Here is a 19,947-nt window from a genome sequence, read left to right as displayed (position 1 = left end):
TGCTATATCTGCACCAAACACTGATCTCAACCTGAAAAGTTATTGTTCTAGCAGTGCTATATATTTTAAACCCATGCTTGTTGAATATTGAATGTATTTACAAAAAAATAAATCAATCTACTCTTCACTGAAATAGCATACATAGATTTCCAAAACAATTGAGGATCTAATTATTCCAAACAACCCAGTGAGGTCTGTGAATGAGAACACTTACGTGTTATTTATTATCTGGAACCGTTCACCTTTCTTAAATGAAAGGTCATCTGTAGTTCTAGCTTCATAATCATATAAGGCCACAAATACAGTAACACCTCCTTAGGAAAAAGAAAAAAAAATTCAATATGATATAGCAGTAATGTTGCAACACTTGATTTAAGTACTTGTCCATGAAACAAATAATCAGTTTTGATTTCAAAGCAACTAAACACTCCAGGTTGCTTCTCATTTTGGAAGACAGATTAAAAACCTGCTAATTTCTTAGGACAGAGCAATGCCTATAAACAGACATTCTGCAAATATGCTTCCACACCACGCCACTAGACACTGGAACTACATTAATAATTACAGCACTTACATACATACATTACTACATTAATAATTACAGCACTTACATACAGAAAACTGCATGACACATCATCAGTTAAAAAACCCCATAGCTTCTTTATTAAGCTTGCTTCTTTTTAAGAAATGCGATTCTGGAAGAACCTACATCACCACGGTGGTGAACCATCAGCCACTAATTTTCACAGAAGTTCCTGTTGCACTTAGCTTTGTCTTGAGAACAAAGACATTTCTCTGCTTTAGCACTGATGATTTTTTTGATTCCACCAAGTCTCCCCACCTGTGAAGCAAACCCTTGTTGAGGATGATCCATCAGTGCATTACTCCAGAGAACAAGGGCCAAGACAGGTCACATGAGGAACAGCTGCACTCTACCAATCCTAAGGAATATGCTTTCCCATCCCACCTCTGGTATAGGGCATGCTGTCAAACACGTCCCCAAATAGGACAGATGTGAGAGAGGTGGATGGTAGGAAGGCTTCCACACCTACTAGCAGGAAACCTTTTTCTATACTTTAAAGAACTGATCTATAGAACTGGGAAGAGGAGGAAGAGGGAAAAGAGAACAGGTTGTTTGAGATGTACAAGCTACTTGCAAAAACTGGGAACCATGTACCATGACTAGGAGAAAGTTAAAATAAAAAATCACAAATAGACAATTCAAGAAAGACTTTTTAAGCCCTAGAAATGCTATTTCTTAGTCTGATGAACATTCAAGAAGCCTAATGATCATCCAAGCAGTAACATTTTTAAATGTATAATAATACATCCCTAATATGTACATACACATATCAGAACTTTCTCACGAAAGTTCAAGAGAAACATGTTGTAACTTATTTTACATATTACAGTCAGCAGTGATCAGAAAGGAAGAATACATAATGCAATGGGGACAGTCTATATGCAATATTCTTTTGCAACGTACACTTTCTGACATAAGAGCTCCTAATCACCTAAATATTTTCATTTGACTTGAAGTCTTCCTGTGGTTATAGTCTCTCAGCAGGCCTCGGTTGGAAATGAATTTACAGTTCTGCTAGGAAAAACAGAACAAAATCCCCACAGGAGGTTAGAGTAATTGAGGTTTTTTTTTTTTAAAGTGTGATTTATGAACTGAAAATGAATCAAAGTATTCCTTAGAAATTAGCAGCTCCTAATTTAAGTTAAAAATCAAAACAATTCTACCAATTTTTCTCTTTATTACTACATTATTTTGGTGACACAAACTGATATGTGGAGCAAGAAAATAGTGAGGATACAACCGTATTCATAAGAAAGCAAGTGTTATGGAAATAAACCATCCCCAGAGAGTTGTTCAGCAGATGAAAATATCAATACTCTCATGTCACAATATCACAAAAGATTTTAACTGCAAATAAAAAGCTCACAAAACTTCAGCTACCATAAAACCTCTTTTTATTCTCAGTCACAAGTGTTATTTTTTCTTAGCAAAGAATAATAAAATACTTGAAGAGAACAGCATTAGCACAGACTGATTTAAACAAAGATACCAAATAATATTTCAAGTCTCTTGCAGCTGTTTTCTTTGTGAACACTGCGAGGTGATTAGCTGCTCAAGCTGAGTTACAAGACTTCCCTTAAAGATTTTCCTTTTATTAATTCCATTCTCTAATCTACGACTGCTTTTGGAGAGAAGACTTTACCTTGTTGTTCAGTATGGGGATTACAGAGCACTAGCGCAGTTTCATGGAAGACAAGAACAGAAGTCCATTCTTCTGTTTTGATTTTCAGCAATATTCTATGAATTCAGAGTATCTGAAGACAGACAGTGTGTAATACAGGAGCAGTGTGACTAACTCAGGTTTCTTCTCCTTTTCTGCTCTACAGGAATAAAAGATGGCTCAACTCTTTTCAGTCTCACTACAGGCCATGATGACAACCATATCATCCTCTTGTCACACATCACAGATCAACTGGTTAAGTACTACTGACACTTACATCCTGTTTGACAAGCCCATCTATTCTCCTCTCTTATGAAGCAAAAGGTGACAGAATGTGATCCAGTGTTTTATTGGTCACAAATACAAAAAGCTTACAGCAGATGAAGGCTGTCATCTCACTCACTCACAAAAACACCCAGTTTTGGTTGATCTGAAAAGCAGTACTGAATGTACCAAATAATTGTTAGTGCAATTTTACTTATTGTATGTATTTATTTATTTAAATGTGTGGTTTTTTGTGGATGGGCTGGTTTTACAGAACGAAGAGGAATAATTTCATATGCAGTATCATTTTACCTAATTGCAAAACAATGGGAGCATTCACACAAATCAGCCTGCCTGCTGATAACTGATTTCACACTGATGAGATATTAAGACTCTCTCTTCATGAGAAATCTCTTTTGTTGATTCTGGTTCAAGATGTAACATGCTTAACAACCAGCAGGAACAGGAACAGGCAAGAGAACATCCCTTCTGGTCTCTGCAGCAAAAGATTTGTGGTACCCAGTGGGGTGCTACATCTCCGATGTCTGGTTATGCCCAGGAGTGCCTGCATGCACTGCTGGAGCTTCCTACAGGACCAAAGAACCAGATCTAGTAAGAAGAAATATGCCAAGGTTCTTGAGGGAGATGAAATACAATAAATACAGCAGGGCTAATGAAAATAAAGGAATGTTGCCCTTATTTAATTTCTGCATATGTGTATCCAAAATGGGGATTCAGAGCTGACTCATAAATGATACAGGCTAGATGTTCATTTTAATTATTTGGTTTTTAATGTATTGCCAAGAAAAAGAATACAAGGTGATCATTACCTCACAATTCATATTTGGGTTCCTGAATTGCTTAATGTCAAGGTCAGAACGCATTTTCATGGATCTCAAATTACTTGTGTTTAAAAGACTTTATATGCCACTGGAACAATGCAAACACTTATGCACCTTAATTGTGCCAACATTAGAGGTTTGTGGTAAAACTAGAAACAGACTAGTAAGAAATTATTTACTCTTGAGAAGTTTCTGTAGAGAGCTTCTAGAATAAATTAGTGTCTTTTTACTGTCTCTCAAAAAAAGGAGTACAGTAATTTCACGACTATAAGGCACACCTTTTTGACTAAAATTTTCCCCCGAACTGGAAGTGTGCCTTATAGTCCGGTGTGCCTTATCTGATGTACAAAGTTGCGACATTTGCCACCCCAGAAGTGCGAGGCCGCAACAGTCCCCAGCTGAGCAGAGCCCACTTAGCAGCGGCATCAGGCCAGCGCTGGGCTGGGACGAGCCCGGCGGCATCGGGGCAGCGGTCACGTGGGGAGGGGAAAAGAGCAGCAGCGCAGTCCGGCTGGTGGGGGAAAGCCGCTTGCATCGGGGCAGTGGCGGCCCAGGGCGGGCCCGCCGGCATCGGGGATGTTGCCCCACGGGGCGGTCCCGCCAGCACCAGGGCGGCCGCTGCGCAGGGGTGGGAAAGCCGCTAGAATCGGGGCAGCGGCGGCGCGGGGCGAGCCTGCCGGCATCGGGTCACCCGGAGCGCCAGGGGACTCCCGGAGGGCCTCTGCAGCGCGGGGTTCCCAGAGCGCCAGGGGGGCGCGGGACACCCGGGGTGCCAGGGAACTCCCGGGGTAGTGGGGCCCCGGGGACACAGCACGGAGCGGCAGTGGGCATGCCCCGGCCCCGGGGACGCTCCACGGAGCGGCAGCAGGCATAGCCCTGCCCCGTCGGGTACAGGCGGGCCTGGGGGCCCATGACTGCTGGGTTGAGGCGGGGCCTCGTCCAGCAACCGCGCCGGGGGTGCTTGGGGCGGAGCCTCGCTGCAAAAAAAAAAAAGTGCACCCTATAGTCCAGCGTGCCTTATATGATCTACAAAGTTGCGAAATTTGCTGGCTCCCAGGGGGTGGGCCTTGTAGTCCGGTACGCCTTATGGTCGTGAAATTACTGTAAATCACAGTTCCTCTCAAAAAATATCCAACCAAACTATGAAATTAGTTATGTGGACAAAATCATTATTCTTATAAGTTTTAAGATTTTGATATAAAGGTGGGTTTATAGCATCAAATGTGCATATTGATTTTAAATGCTCTATCTTCTATACCTCAACCAAGGTCTCTGTGTGTTGCAAATTCTATTTTTACATTTTCCATTTTGGTTTTAATATGATTACCAACAATGGTAATTCTGCTCTTTCATTTCGCACATATTATTCCCATGGAATACACTAATGCAAATTCTGTTTAGCTTTATAAATTGATTCGATGTTGCATTAATATAACTTAAAAGTATTAAGATTTCATTAAGATCAGTGTAAAATATCAATTTCCTGAATCTGAAGTGTTTTTCACTTTGTACATCTCTCCAAATTTAAAGCCATTATCCTATATACAGTCTCTCAACTGCTTAAAACTTCTAATCTAATTGTATCAACTATTCCCATTATTGTCTTTAGTAAGTCTTAAATTTCTCTTTGCTGTGATCCTGTCTCCACAAAAATAAAAGCCTAAACACCCAACCTTTATGCCCCACTCACTAGTGAATACAGGCTGAATTATTATCCGAGCAGTAAAGATATGGAAAATCAGGAATCTCTCAAAGGCAATTTATTTTAAATTTGCAATTTATTTTTGTGTGGCAAGGTGTCAATATTTTTGGCTATGACTGAGAAATGGCTATAATACTAAATAATAATAGCATCATTTTTTGTAACACTTACCTGTTAAAGTACTAGGATATGTACTTGGCACAGCTGAAAATGAAGATGATGCTCCTCCAAAGGGTGTCATTCCTGAAGGCCCTCCAAAAGGAGTCATGGAATGACTATTAAAATTAACTGCTGATCCCTTTATTGATGGTGACTGTGTTGCTTGGCTGGAATCTGATCCATAATGACTGACATGGGAAATAACAGGTTCTGGAGCATTTTCAGTTCTGTATTTCATGGCTGGGCCTTTACCTTCTTTGCTTTTAATACACCCCATGGTTACTCCTGTGAGAATGAGAGAGAGAAAAAAAGAGTTCACTTTCATGTCGTCTTTAGATAGCTAACAGAAGATATTCCCAAAAAGTTAATCCAAATGCTAATTTATTAATGTTAAACCTCATGCAGAGTGTAAACTCTAATGAGAAAGTGCTCTGGAATAAAATCTAAACTATTACCAGACCAGGGAATCCCTAATTATTTTCCCTTACAACTCCGCATAGTAACAGCACATTTGGATTATTCTTCATCCTGACTACTTGATGGACTGTAAATGGCAACAAAGAAAAAAGGGGGAATCAGGCAACAGATGAGGAAAAGACACTGGAGTCTTCTATAGCAGGGTGGAGGGGGAAACAGATGTGACAAATCCAGAGTCAATTATAGGAAGCAAATCCAAAGCAATTATACAAAGAAAATGAATGGGGCATTCCTGCTTTATTTTTTAAGCATCTGTGAAATGAAGTCTTGACCAACCGGTGACATCTTTAAAGACATAGAGAAGTTTTCATCCATTTCAAGCCCCCAAATACAGCTCAGAAACAAACCTCAGTTATTCACAGCCACAGGAGAGAGTAACTAGAACTGCAGAAAAACCAAGAGTAATGACAATATCCTAAGGGATTTAGAAACGGAACTGTGCCCAGACAGGTGACAATTTATATCCCTGATGGCCCAGGGCTGCCACCAGTTCCCACTACAGGCAGACAGTGCCAGAGCTGATTACTGTGGGGGCACCTATTACCTGCTGCTGAAAGGAATCAGAGAGACCTGTCGCCAGCAATTAACACCGACTGAGCCTTAAGAAGTCACCACCTGCCATTTATCACGTGGTGACAACTGGTAGCAGGCATTTTCTGGCTTACCCCAGCTGGGAAACAAATCAGGAAGAAAACAGCAGCATCTATTACATGCAGCACTAGTCTGGCATAAAAAGTCCTGCGTTATTTGCAGGAGGGGGTTTAAAAATCTGTTCTAACTATGAAAGTAAAACCTCTACAGAACAGGAAAACAACTATTCCACATTCTCTAATGAATCAATAAAAAAAATAAACAGCAGGAGTCTGAAAGCATGAAAACCACATTTTGAGAAGTACAATAACAATTTCATGGACTCTAATAATTAGGGAAACGTGGTATTTCTCAATGTGTGCCTAATTATTTTCTTGCTTCTCAATTCCTTCTTACCTTGTTAACTATTAGACATAGAAAAATGGAACAAAGTAAATTTTACTGAACAAATACTGCCTTAATATAGTCACACTGAGAAAATAATACCCTCAGTATAACTAACCGTTACAATAATAAAGATACTGTAATTTCCTCAAGAACCATGAATCAAAGTTCCTGGAAAGAACAAGGTCCACAGACAGTGAAACACCCTATAAAATTTAATGCTCAAAAAGATTAAGTATATTCACCCTGTCATTTCAGCCCCTAATGTAATACAACTACTGATGCAGAAACAAGCAGAAACAAAGTCAAATAACTGCCCTTTTACAAAACGCATTTAAGGTTTTCCACTGAATGATGAATCATCACAAAGCATACCTTTTCAATTATTTTTACTCCTTATACTATTAATGCCAGCTTATTAATTATGAACAAATGTTAACAGAGCAAGGCTCGAATATGTGCATAAGAATGCAATGTACCTAAATACTTTACAGAAAACACCTTACTATCTACAGTAGAAAAGCCAGTTATTAGTTCACAATAGAAGTCAAACATCCAGAATCACATCTTTTTAATTTCTCTACCACTGCAAAAAGGCACTATAATCCAAAATACTTTCTTTTGGCCATGTGGCTGCCTATTGTGAATTCTTGTCTTCCTCTGAGACCTACTTGCCTGTTTTTAAAAAACGTGAATCGATGTTTTCTTCTAGCATAGAATAAAAATCCAATCACCTTCACAAAAACGTCTTTTCCAGTAGCACTGATTCCTTGCCTTTGGCTGGAAGTTAATCACACAATTCAAAAGTCTAGCACACTACTAATGTTAATCAAGTTGATGGAAAGGAAGTACACAGACATCTGTCCAAATGTCCATCACAAATACTTTTCCTTCCTTCTGGCATTTACCTAACTTGTAGCAGGCTGACCTCAAGATTTGAATTACAAAGAAAAAAAAACCCCAAAAAACCCCCCAAAAAACAAAACAAAACAAAAAACCAAACAAAAAAACCCAGATAGTAAACAATTTACCAAGTCCGGTAAAACTGCTGGATTCTGCCCAAGGAATTGCTGATTTGATCGAATGGCTGGTAACTACTATCACCCGTATGTGCTCACCCACTAATCTGTGTTAGCAGCAAGAACTTACTATTGGTATGCTTGAGGGTCACAAAAAAAGCCTTTATTGAAGACCTGAATTCATTCTAGAAAAACAGAATCAGCCTCTCCCTTGCTTCCCCCCTCCCCAGCCACTTCACTGTTAAGGTAATCTTCTTTCAGGGGTTAAAGAGATTAACAGCAGAGATTCAATCAGCACTTCAAAGAGAAAGACATTCAGAAATAAGCAGACAAAAATGTAAACTACTTTTATAACTGCATACCCCCAAAACAAAATTGAGCAAACTTCTTAGCTTTCAAAAGCAAAAAAAAAATAGGTGCCAACTGCAGTAAAATTCTGTATACGCATTTGTGAGGAGGAATTAGAAGCATGAGGGGACAGAAGATGACATAAACCAAGTGTGAGTAGTAAAAAAACCCTGACTGCCCCTCCTGTGGGGGGAAACACCCAACGACTTAGTACTGTTTAGTCTTGTAATAAATTGCTGGATAAAGAACAAAAAATCCCTAAGCAGCTGGTGTGCAATGTTGGACTTGATTATTCTGGTACTGCATTTGTTATCAAAAATGTATGTAACTGAAAAAACTGTACAACTATTTTTATCAAACTCTACCTCTCCAGCAAAAACATATTAAGGAATACATTTTGGTAATAAAAAGCAAACAACTCTCTTTCTGACACACTGAACTCTTTAGAAGTAGATTCAGATGGGAAATTCCTGTTTGCACTGCAGAAATCCATCTATTTAAAGAAATGCTAGCCCAAAGTATCTTATTCACAAGCCACTGACTTCCCACTAGTTAGATCATTATTTCACACCAGACTGGTATCTGAGGCAATCTACTGGAATAACTTCAGCATCTTGTTCTTTCTTTAAAACAAACATGCACCTATTGATTCTGATCATTGTCCCCACACATTTTGGGCGGGAGAGGGTGGCAGCTTGCTCGAGGTCCATCAGGAAACCATGCTCAGAAAGGCATGGACTGCAAGCCCAGCTGTCTTGTTCTGCCTTCTAGATGAAAACAAACCTATGTTAAAATGTTCTCAAGCAGAGACACAAGCTAAAATGATCACATTTAAGGATGGTTGAAGGTTAACAGGATGCACACAGAAAACAATAGAAGAATGAAAGTACTCCAGTACTCTCAGTAGGAATCAAATGAGATTTTAGTAGCATCTCACTGGATTTGCACTTTTTGGAGAAGTCATACAAAGGGCAGCAGTTAATTGTCATTCAATACTCTACAAACATCTCAGACAATAAAGAAGACCCTTAAGAAACACTCTGACAAGATGAGAGCTCCAAGAACATCAATGCTGCCCTCTTATCTTCCCAACTCCTTTTTATAGCAGAGTGCCAGATCATGAGGAAAGCTTTCAACAACAATTGAAAAGTGTGGCCAGTAAAGTCTTTGTGTTGGTTTTTTTCTGCTTTCCTTTAAGGATGAGCTACCAGACCAAGAAAAACAAGATTTTCTTCTAAAGCCATTGTATCTTAGCATACTGACAAATTCCCTCAGGGTGTCAGCAACCTTGTCCATCCAGCCCAGGATGGGCTGTCATGTGGGTGTCACAAGGAAACTGCTTATTTATCCAAAGTGTCTTTGCTCCCTCCAGTCGGTACAGAAGTTTCTCTTTGGTTCCCTGGGACACAGGATTGTCAGTAGTGGTTCAAGGAAGGTCTCCTCTTGGCATGAAGGAAGATTCAAGTTTTCATTCAAAAAGGTGATTTCAACTTGGGTGGATAAACTGTGTGTTCCAGTCACATGCCTTAGAGCAAAGCTGCCTGCAAATGCCTCTAAACACTGTTCCCTTTCCCCCATACTCTACCCATCAGCACTTTGAGGACTAGGTCTTATCATCTGAAACTCTGAAGAACAAGGGCTGGGAGAGCCTCGTGTTTGCTTCACTTGCTGTAATACATTTGATAACAAAATGCATTCACTATTTAAAAAAAGAAACTAAAAAGCAAAACAACAAAACAACTGAAGAAAAAGCACCCAAGAAAATTGGTGCGTTTCCTTTTTGGGCCAACTGAATCCTCTGATCTTGCTCTGCTACTACAGCATACAGGTCCCAGGTGCCTTCTGGAGACTTCACCATGAGGTAAGGCCAGGAGTGACAATCATATCTAACAGTTTCAATGTGCCACAAAGTGACAGATGCTCTAGGGCCTTCCTCTCTTTTCAACCTCTCATATAAACCTGGTACTGTACCATAACTAAGAGGTATAGCAAATGAAAATCACTAACAGAAGGGCAGTTTGCAACATTTTGATTTCATTACTTTTCATTACTGAAATTATTCATACAGCTAAAAAAGAGCGCATATGTGATTTTTCACTACAAAGAGTAAATTGAGTTAGAAGAACAAGGAAATCAAGTCTCTTTCCAGAAGGATAAGGCAAGATTGTAAATATTTTTGCACCTAAAACATACAAAAAATCCTCCAACTAAAAAGTAACTCCCCATGTTATCTAACACAAAAAAAAAAATAATTTGAGGTTCACAAATGGCTAATAAAAAGATGAAGAAAACACTGAAGATTTCCACTGCTACTGTAGCTTCACTTCTCAGGGTTAGCATAAAAAAATAAATTGTTTCTGTCAAGAAAAGACATGCCTTCACTTTTGTGAAACAAATGCCTTACAAATAGGTCTTACAAAAAGGTCTTAACTTCCAACTAAAGCAATGATTTAAAGTTATTAAAATTTCATGCAGTGACAAAGACAGGATATTCTGTGGGAAGTTTGCTAATGGATCCATTAGCTGGCAGCTGTCTACTTGCTCAAACAAGTGTAGAGCTGATTCCACATGTCACCAGAGACACAGAACCTATACTGGCTTTTTGTACACTGGACAAACAGCATAGAGCCAAACAGCTGGTTTCAGCTGGTGGTATTGAAAAATCATTTATTATATGTGACACAGACTAAAAAAAAATGAAAAACACTAGTAAAGAGGCTACCAAGTCTTTAGCCAATACTGTAACATCCAGCTAATTCAGTCCATCTTTAATAGGTCACTGCTTTGGTATGAAAACAAGAGTGATCTTTCTTGTCTACAAAACAACCTGCTTTATTTATAAAGGACAGCAAACTAAAGAATTGCCCTGTGTTCTTTGCAGAGTACATGCAATTTTTTAAAATTATGCGGCTTTTATCATGGGATATAATTTATCTTTTATGAGCTGTCATAAATTGCAGGGTTTGCTTATTTTACCATGAACAACCCATGACATTTCAAAGAATGATGTTCTACTGTATTCAGTTTTATAATTATCAGTAACATTAGTGTAATGAGGCCTCAGAGAGTCTGCATCATTATGCATTTAAAATGCAACTGACATGACCTTGCAATTAACAATCTAATAAGGAGCAAAAAGTGAAGATAAAGGAAGCATTTAAAAAAAAAACCCACTGAAGCAAGCATTTGTTACTTGAATTTCAATGTTTACCACACATCTTTGTGCAGTTCTACACCAAAACATAACCATAAACCAGGACTATTAGACCTCAGCTTGCCCATACACTAAAATAGGTATTTAAAACCATCCTCTTTATTACTAAAGGCAATCTGAAGTTTTGAATCCTAATGGTTGTACAGACCTAGTCCTTCTTTGATCATGACTATACAAACACACAAAACAAAAAAATCTGGGGCTGGTGTTTCAATGATTTTGATTTCACAGCAGCAGAAAAGACCCCAGATTGTTTTCTAATAAAGCTACAGCTAGTAAACCCATTGTAGCAAACAAAGGATTTTGTACAGAGAAAAAACGAGTATAAAAATGCTTTTTAGGTGGACATTTTGCATTTCAGAGTAAAAAAAATACTGTAAAGATTATATATTTCTACTCTGGTTTGTGTTTTTTACAGGACTCAGAATTTTGAATTTGCTTTAAATTAATGACTGATACTAATCCTTCTACTGGAGGAACCAGTTAACTGGCTTACACGATCCCAACAACTGTGCTCTGAAGGAATACCAGATTCCAAAATAAGGATAAGCAGAAATTGCTAAAAGAATAAGGTCCTTCAATCCTTCATGTCCTTCCCTGATTTTTGACTTTTTTTTAAATGGAAGAAGTTCAACGGGAGTTTGTTTCCTCTGAGGTTTGAATGGTTTAGACATGGGAGATTTACTCTGAGGTATCAGACTTTGAACATCATACCCATGCAGGAGTCTAAGGATTTACAGTCCTCCAATTTGGATCATCCCAGACAAAGGTTTCTCTACTGAAGAAACACCTACTCTCCTTGTTGGAACTAACAGGTAGGAGATGGAACTGCCCCAGAAGGTGGTACAACCCTCATACCAGTGCACAACAGGCCCTAGCAATGCAACTGCAAGGTGCCATTGGATGCTAGGTTGCAAAGTTGAAGGAAAAATTTACTACCCTAATGAAAAGTTCTAAAACCAAAAGTGGAATTAGGGGTTATCTATAAGGCAAAGTTAGGAGAGAGGAGAACACTCTGTTTTTCATCTCAGTTACATTCTTCCTTTTATCTGAGTCAAACATGTAGGAACTCCTCCCACTCACTCTGTACCTGGACAGCTGAATCTGTAGAGAAACAGACTTGTGTATGTCTAAAGTATCTTCCACTTTAGAGACAGGGAAAGGCTCCAATAGCACACTGGAGACAATGACCATATCAGACATGATATGTGGCTGGCTCTGCAAAACATACATGCTCATAAATTTGTGCTTACTTATAGTCAGTTACATGTACAGTACCTAGGGTAGTAGGTTTTCTTTGACTAGATGTTATATGCAAGAAAAGGTGGCTCTTCCAATCAGACTAGGAAGTGGCCAAGGATGGCACACTAGAGGTTGATGAAAGCAAGCCTACTGCAATTTTAAACACGCTTCTAGTCAAAGAAAACTGAATTTAGTATTCTGTCTTCATTAGTGGCCTTTGCCTCTAACCAGGAGTTCTACCTTCATCATGGGTCTGGACAGTGACAAAGAGTAAGGTTGTCTCTTTATAAAAAGAGCCATCAGCAGATGCCTTGGAATGTCAGACAAGCAGGATGAGTACAGACTGTTCTGACCTCCACCAACCTATAGCTCAGAAATTCCACTCAAAGACTAAAGACTCCGCTACCTGAAGAAAACTCCAACATGTATGTCCCAGTTTATGAATTTAACCAATGTACTTATGTTGATGCAACATCTGCACAGGTTTTGCATTCTAGTATGCTTTCACTAGAATTGTTTTATACTGGTTTAAGTCAGAATAATCTTATCCAAGAAAATATAATTAGTTATTATTATAATGACTTAAACACCAGAAACATTCTGATCTAGATAAGGCTTAAGAAAACCCACAAGGGGTGAGTGTCACAGGCAAGGCCAGAACTAAGACCTTGCAAGTGCAACTGTAGCAGCCTGACTTTTAGTTTGATATACCAGTGCAATGCTTCCTCATCCAAACTGCTCAAGCATCTGAAAAGGCACATTCCCACCATCAACCTCCTTGTCTTCCAGCTGCTCACAGGAGCAATCTCCACTTCAGCTGCAAGCTGCCTACCTTGTGTGCAAGAAAATGGAAAGCACAAAAGAAAGAAATTGCTGGGTGGGAAAAAACCCCAAGCAAACAAAACAAAACAAATACCTTGCACCACAAACCCACCTGCAGCAGGCATAGAGCCTAGCTGGGGGTAGCTGACATACATCCAGAGAGAGCTGTTTCCAACTTCCAAAGCAGAGCAGAGAAAATATGACAAACTTAAATAGTTAAAACTAATTTCTAAACCCCTACCAACTGCCAAATAGAGCTTCTACAATAAAGAATGTTTGTTTTCAGTATGCAGACTTGATTTTGAATGAAATAAACCTATTTTTTCACTTTCAGAAAGGGTGAAAAGGCAGATGATGCAAAATATAAAACACTGGTGGATTAATTTTCTTTATTCCAGCAGTCAAGATCACAAGAGAAAGATAAACTAAAATATCACAATTGCAAAAGCAGCTTATGTGATGAAATATATAATACATATACATGAGACCATTTAAAAAATTTAGAGTTACAATGTCTAGCCATACAATTTCAAGCCTTTACCACAGAAAGACATTTTCTCTGACAACAAATGATACCACAGACAAAACAACCAATATATTGTCTAGACAATATTACTGCTCCTCTATTATCTTGAACATTTAAGTACATGGTCAATAAATAAATGCAGAAAAGAACAATTCTGCTGGGTTTTTTAAATAGTGCAATGGCTATTTTCATTAACTTGCAAATAATCACAAGTATCTTAAAGGCTAGAAGTTTGCTATGTCTAAGAAGTCTGGTCAAAAGATTGTTCCAGATTCTGAGACATGTCATACCTTGTCAAAGATATCCAAGATATTTTAGACAGGATGTAGGAATCAATTTATAAATAGAAATATTTTGTTTTCATTTAATTTTATTTGGAAAACAACAAATCTATGCCTGGTATCATAGACCATTTTCATACAATCAGTTTTCAGACATTCTATTTAAGTATATTAAAAAATTTTAAAAGTTATTTAAAAACCACTTTTAAATTTTGTTTACTACAGTAAACTAACATTGCTTTCTGGGTCTCACAGCATGAAGCACGCAAAACACCTTCCCAAGGGATGTGTACCTTACAGAAAAAGCAACACAAAACTTTTATGGTGGTAGAAGAACAAATAAACCACATATGAAAAATGGACTACAACATTTGCAAGCTCCCAGAAACTCAGAGATACTGGGATTCTAATGAATCATTTTCATGTTGTCAGTTGGGCATACTTGAAGATGACAGAGAAATTCAATATCAGCAAGAATCCTCATGCAACTTCATTATTCAACTTAGAAATATAAAGGAAAGAAACAGTTGCAGCAACTTAGAGAGCTAAATCAATGAAAGACCCTATAATGTTATATCCACCCAAATTACAGCACACTGATAAGAAATTTCATGGAACTTAAGACATTATTTGCTGTGTGTTTGATACACTATACTTTACATTTGCATATTCCTGCTTTACAGACATGAATTTCCCTTTATTCTCAATGCTGTTTTATCCTAATACACTTGACATGATTACCATGTTAAGAAAAATCAGTAATTAAAGTGTTTAAGTCCATTACTGACAAAATGTTGCAGCTCATTTATTCAAGGACCATATACCCAGACCTCTTTCAACAATTAGCTCTTTGCTGAACAACAGGATTTCAAGAAGAGAGGTGGAAAATATCAACCTTTGGACAAAAACAAAAAGTGAAAGTATGTATGAACAATCACAAACACACATGTACATTGTTCTTCATTACTCAATAGCTCGTGTTTTTCTTTTGTACATAAAAAAGCGAAAAGTACAATTAAATTACAAAAAAAATCAAAACAAAACAAAAAAATGACACCTGCTAAATAACATCCTTATGAAAAGATCTGGACAATGTTTTAACTAAACAAGAATCATTACCCTAATAGCTATAATTTAGTTCTATTGCTTCTCTACTGACAGACATAGCAGTGTTCATAGGCAAGAAGACCAGAAATTATCTGAATTACCATGTCAGGCATTTTGCACAATAGAGGCCATAGGGCTGCCCTAATTTAATTTTGCCTTTTATGGTCTTGAATGCACACACATACTCAAAACTCATTCAAAATTACTGTTATGGAAAGCTCACCCACAGTCTGGACAAGTCCTGCATTTTGAACACAGTGACCACTAAAAGTACATGCCTCATATCCCATCTGAATTTAATGTCAACACCCAGAAAACCCCTTTGCCTTGGAGCCCTACCACTACCCTATTCCAGCTTCCTGTGTAAGAAAGACCACAGCTCTCTTAAACCTTCTCTTGGACAAGACTCATGCTGACCCCCTAGACTCCAGCCTATCAAGCAGCTCTTCAGTCACTCAATCAGCTCATTTTCTCCAAGATCCCTCAGTTTTTTCAGGAGCTCCCATTAACAGTGACCACTAGGAATAGACATGGCATTCAAGGTAGGGGATATCCCTTAATCCTTCTTTCATATAATCACAGAATATTTTGGATTGGGAAGGATCTTCAAAGACCATCTAGTTCCAGCCCACATGACCCAGAGCAGTGATTGATCTCTCAGGGCCCCATGCAACCCGGCTGTGAACACTTCCAGAGATGAGGCATGCACAACTCTGAGTGATTTGTTACAGTGTCTAAGCACCCTCATTCTGAAATACTTACCTGTATCTGATACCAAGCTACGGTCTTCCAGTTTAAAAGTGTTACCCCTTGATCTGTCACTACAGGCTCTGGTAAAAGTCTCTCTTCATGCCTCCAACATGCTCCATTTATATGTACTGAAAGTCCACAGTTAACTCTTCCTGGAGCCATTTCTTCTCCAGACTGAACAATCTGAACTCTCTCAGCCTGTCCTCACAGAGAGGTGCCCTAGCCACTCTTGATCATCTTCATGGTCTCCTCTGGATCCGCTCTAATACTTCTACACTGTTCTTTTGTTCAGGGTGCGAGCTGGATGCAGCACTCCAGGTGAGGTCTCACCAGAGCACAGCAGATGGGCAGAATCACATCCGCTGACCTACTGGGCACACTTCTTCTGATGCTGCCCAGGATATGGTCACCTCATGCCCAATTTTTCATCCACCAACATCCATCTTTTTCTTTGCAGGGTTGCTCTCAATTAATTCCTCCTTCAGTCTGTTTCCTGATCCAGGAGCAGGACCTCACACTTTACCTTGTGGAAAATCATGATGGTTCCCTGGGCCCAGCAGACATCTTTAGTATTTATTTTGACAGTAGCCTTATGATTCTTAGGTCTTTTTCAGTACTGCTCTTGAAGAGAAATTTCCACATCCTGAAAGCATGGTGCATATCCTTCTTGCTAAATGTACTATAATAATTCTTCTGTATTAAATAGGCATGAGTCTCAGCTAATCCAGGTAACTCCAAACCTGGAGCTGTGAGAAAAATTTGGGAAAAAAAAGTTCTAAAGTCTATCACTCATCTGAAAGTAGAGACACCAAGACACAGAAAGAATCTCACCATTACCCTACTCAGCCTTTCTTATGAGTATCTCCAACACTCCACTGCTCGTTCATCATCTGCCCTGCAAGCACCTGCACTGTGTTTTGCAATGTGCATGGATCTCAGCTATGCAGCCGTTCTACTTTCCAAGTTCATCTGCTTCTGCAGGACAAAGACATTTCTGCTGCACCTCAGCAAGCACACCACCACAGGAAAGCACTCACATTCCTCCAGTCTTTGTAAGCAGGACTGGCTTATATGTAGGTTAGAGTCACTTGTCCAAAACAAGGGCTGGTTCCTGCAAAGTAGCTGTATTCTCTGTCTCTAACAGAAAAGTTTTGTTCCAAATGTGGGCATTTCACTAGTGATTTCATTAACTCGCTACTGAAAAAAACCCCAATATTCATTCTTTGCTTTCTAAAACTAGGATACTACCTTCCCTTACATCCATGTTGTTTTATTTGTTTAAGGGATCAAAATATTGAACCCTTTCCAGCTCCAGACTAGCAATTAGAGAGACTTGTACCAAGTGTACCAAGCCTGCAACGATAGTGTTTGCTTCCCACATAGTGTTTGTTTCCCATTCTCCGTTTGCTTTCATTTCAACTCAGTTTCTGCTGATTTTCACTCTACCACTTAAAACCACTGAAAGGGCTTTAAACACAGTTCAGAAATGCATTTCTGTAAAAGATGTCAAAGACAAACTTTTCCTGAGGGTGTTCTTATCTGATGGACTGAAACAGAGGGAAACCATTTTAGTATTTCCTGTGATGGGGAGCTTTATCAAAACACAGCTCAAAAACAATGTTCAAGTCTTCTAATGATATTTTAGAGATGACATCAGTTTTCTGTTTCCTCTTTTTAAAAGGTTTTCCATATTAGCCAACGGGCCTTCCCTCAAATTTAGCATATTCCAAGCATGAACTAGCCAACAACATGTAACACACATCATCAGTCACTACACCCTGAAACACGACCAAAGTGAACACAACAAATAACTTTGGTAAGTTTTAGCTATGGTACGTGATACCCAATAAAACAGTAAGAGATGAGAGAAGGACAAGTAAAAGAGAGTGAATAGATGCTGGAACAAAAACTAGAGGGCTGAAAGTTATCTTTAAAAGAGAAACAAACCACTAATAATCAAAGAGCCACAGAAAATAGTTTTGACACATTTCACGTAAGTAAATACCATTAACTTCCAAAAGAGTACAGCACAAGACAGAGACATCCTTCAGTTTTTATTGACCAGTTCAGGCAATGCTTTTCTAAACAGGTAAGTAAAAGCCTTGGTTATTTTGTGTTCCCAATCACTCCAGTATGTTGTTTTCAGGAGTAAACGAAGTATATCTAAGAATTCTCTTCAGGCTAAGTAACTGCTCTTTAGCAACAAATTTCTTGCTCCTAACCAGTAAGCAGGGTTTTTAGTGATATTCTTTTGACTCCAGAAGTACTGCCAGAAGGAAGGAAATTTCCATTTCAATTAAATGTTAAATTGAAGCTGGAAGGAAGATGTCAGGGATTTAGCAGAAGCATGCAGTCAAACAACTTAGTTCTCAGTAACCTGCATGAGTTTTTAAAATTTTGGTCCTAGGTCAGAAGGATTTCAGTAATAAGTAACAAGGAAACAACAAATTTACACAATTCAAAAAGAACTAGTGCTGCCTGATAGAGATATTTCCATGACAGAACTGCTGATCTTCAAAAATAAGCAGCATGATTAAAACAGCTTAAATGAAAACCACTTTGCTGCAGATTTGAGTCTCTGACCAAAAATTTCAATAAGCCCAAGTATTTATTAAAAACAAAATAAAAAATTAAGCATTTAAAATAAGGCAAATTTATCATGCCACCATAAAACAAGAAAAAGGAGGAAGCTTTGTCATTGCTCTATGTCTCTTCTGGGAGCTCCTTTTAAATCCTTTTATGTAGTTTTCTTACTCTGTTTCTTACAGTGTTTTGGTTCTTATACTGATGGTTTACAGATATGCAAAAACTTGCATTTCTCACTTCTCATAGGTTGAAGTAGGAAGATGTATCTGAGAAAAAGGTACATATCATCTCTATCCAGCAAAAATGGGATTTCTTTGCTAAGCTCCTAAACTTCCAAAGTTCCTTAAATTCTTACCAGCTTTATAAACTTAATACTTCTAAATGTCATTTTTCTAGTAGGAAGCAATGCAATACTATCATTCCACAGGTTAGCTTTAAGAATTAATTTTGCATATTTTTGAACACTGTCTTTTGGACTAAATACACCTCTACTGTAAAACGGGTTCAGCTGTTCGGTGCAACCTGTGGATTGCTTGCCAGAATCTACTGTTATTCACAAGGAGTAGTACTAAGAGGGTAAGTCTGAGCCCGAAGGAGTGGCATAATTCATTGGTGACTGGCCTAAACTAAGAGCAGCACAATGCAACACTAAACTCCAAACACGCAGTAAGAAGAAAGGAGAAATACATAGAAGGGAGTAAACTCTTTGGAAATGTCTACACGGAAGCAGCAGGTAACACTTCATATTTCTATCAAGTACTGGCTGTAACTCAACAGGAAGAAAAGATATTGTCCCCAAGCAAAGTCCTCTTCGGTATCAAATGGAGAGCTCAGCAATTGCTCCTTATCACACAAACTGACAGGTTTTCGTTTTCTGCTCATACAACACCCAGCATTAAACTGCCAGGCTAGGAATGGGGAGAATTATCCAGCCACTCCCACCTAGTAGACACTAATGGGCTTTTTAATGTCCCCTCTTCACGGGAAGATATTTTTTCCTAAAAAGCACCTGGCAATTTCTACCTGATAAATTCTCTGCCAGTGCTAAGGGCTGGTGATGTGTTTTACCTATCCTCATATATTTCCATAGCTTGACATAGCTATTACTTCTAACTTTAGCTATTTTTGTTAGGAGAGTTAAGAACTGCATTACATCTTTGTCAGTACAAGTAAGGAGCCCATACAATATCTGTACAACATGCAGTTCTCCCAGTTAGAAACCCAAATAACCTTTCGAGTCCAAGATTCCTACTACTGTTCTTCCCTAAGCTCCTAGTAAGGAACTCCTCTCACCACCATGGTTGTATCCGGCGGAGTAAAATGTTCAAAGGACACACTTTTCTATTCTATACATAACCTCAAATGTTCTTTTGAGTTATTTTCTAATCCC

General features: G+C 38.6%; 1 protein-coding gene across 1 annotated transcript in view; it reads right to left on the bottom strand.

The window, feature by feature from the left end:
• The window catches only part of YES1 (YES proto-oncogene 1, Src family tyrosine kinase), a 51,183-nt gene that overhangs the window by 12,427 nt on the left and 18,809 nt on the right, over positions 1-19,947 (bottom strand). Inside the window, exons 2-3 of the mRNA XM_033063666.2 lie at positions 5,223-5,495; positions 215-314 (exon numbers count right to left, since the gene is read on the bottom strand). Of these exons, the coding sequence (XP_032919557.1) occupies positions 215-314; positions 5,223-5,487 (365 nt within the window). The 5' untranslated portion in view covers positions 5,488-5,495. The remainder of the gene's footprint in view (positions 1-214; positions 315-5,222; positions 5,496-19,947) is intronic.

This window comes from Catharus ustulatus, chromosome 1, assembly GCF_009819885.2.
Source record: "Catharus ustulatus isolate bCatUst1 chromosome 1, bCatUst1.pri.v2, whole genome shotgun sequence".
NCBI classification, from domain to species: Eukaryota; Metazoa; Chordata; class Aves; order Passeriformes; family Turdidae; genus Catharus; species Catharus ustulatus.
The sequence above is the reverse complement of the archived record's forward strand: the minus strand, read 5'-3'. Positions and strand labels throughout refer to the sequence as shown.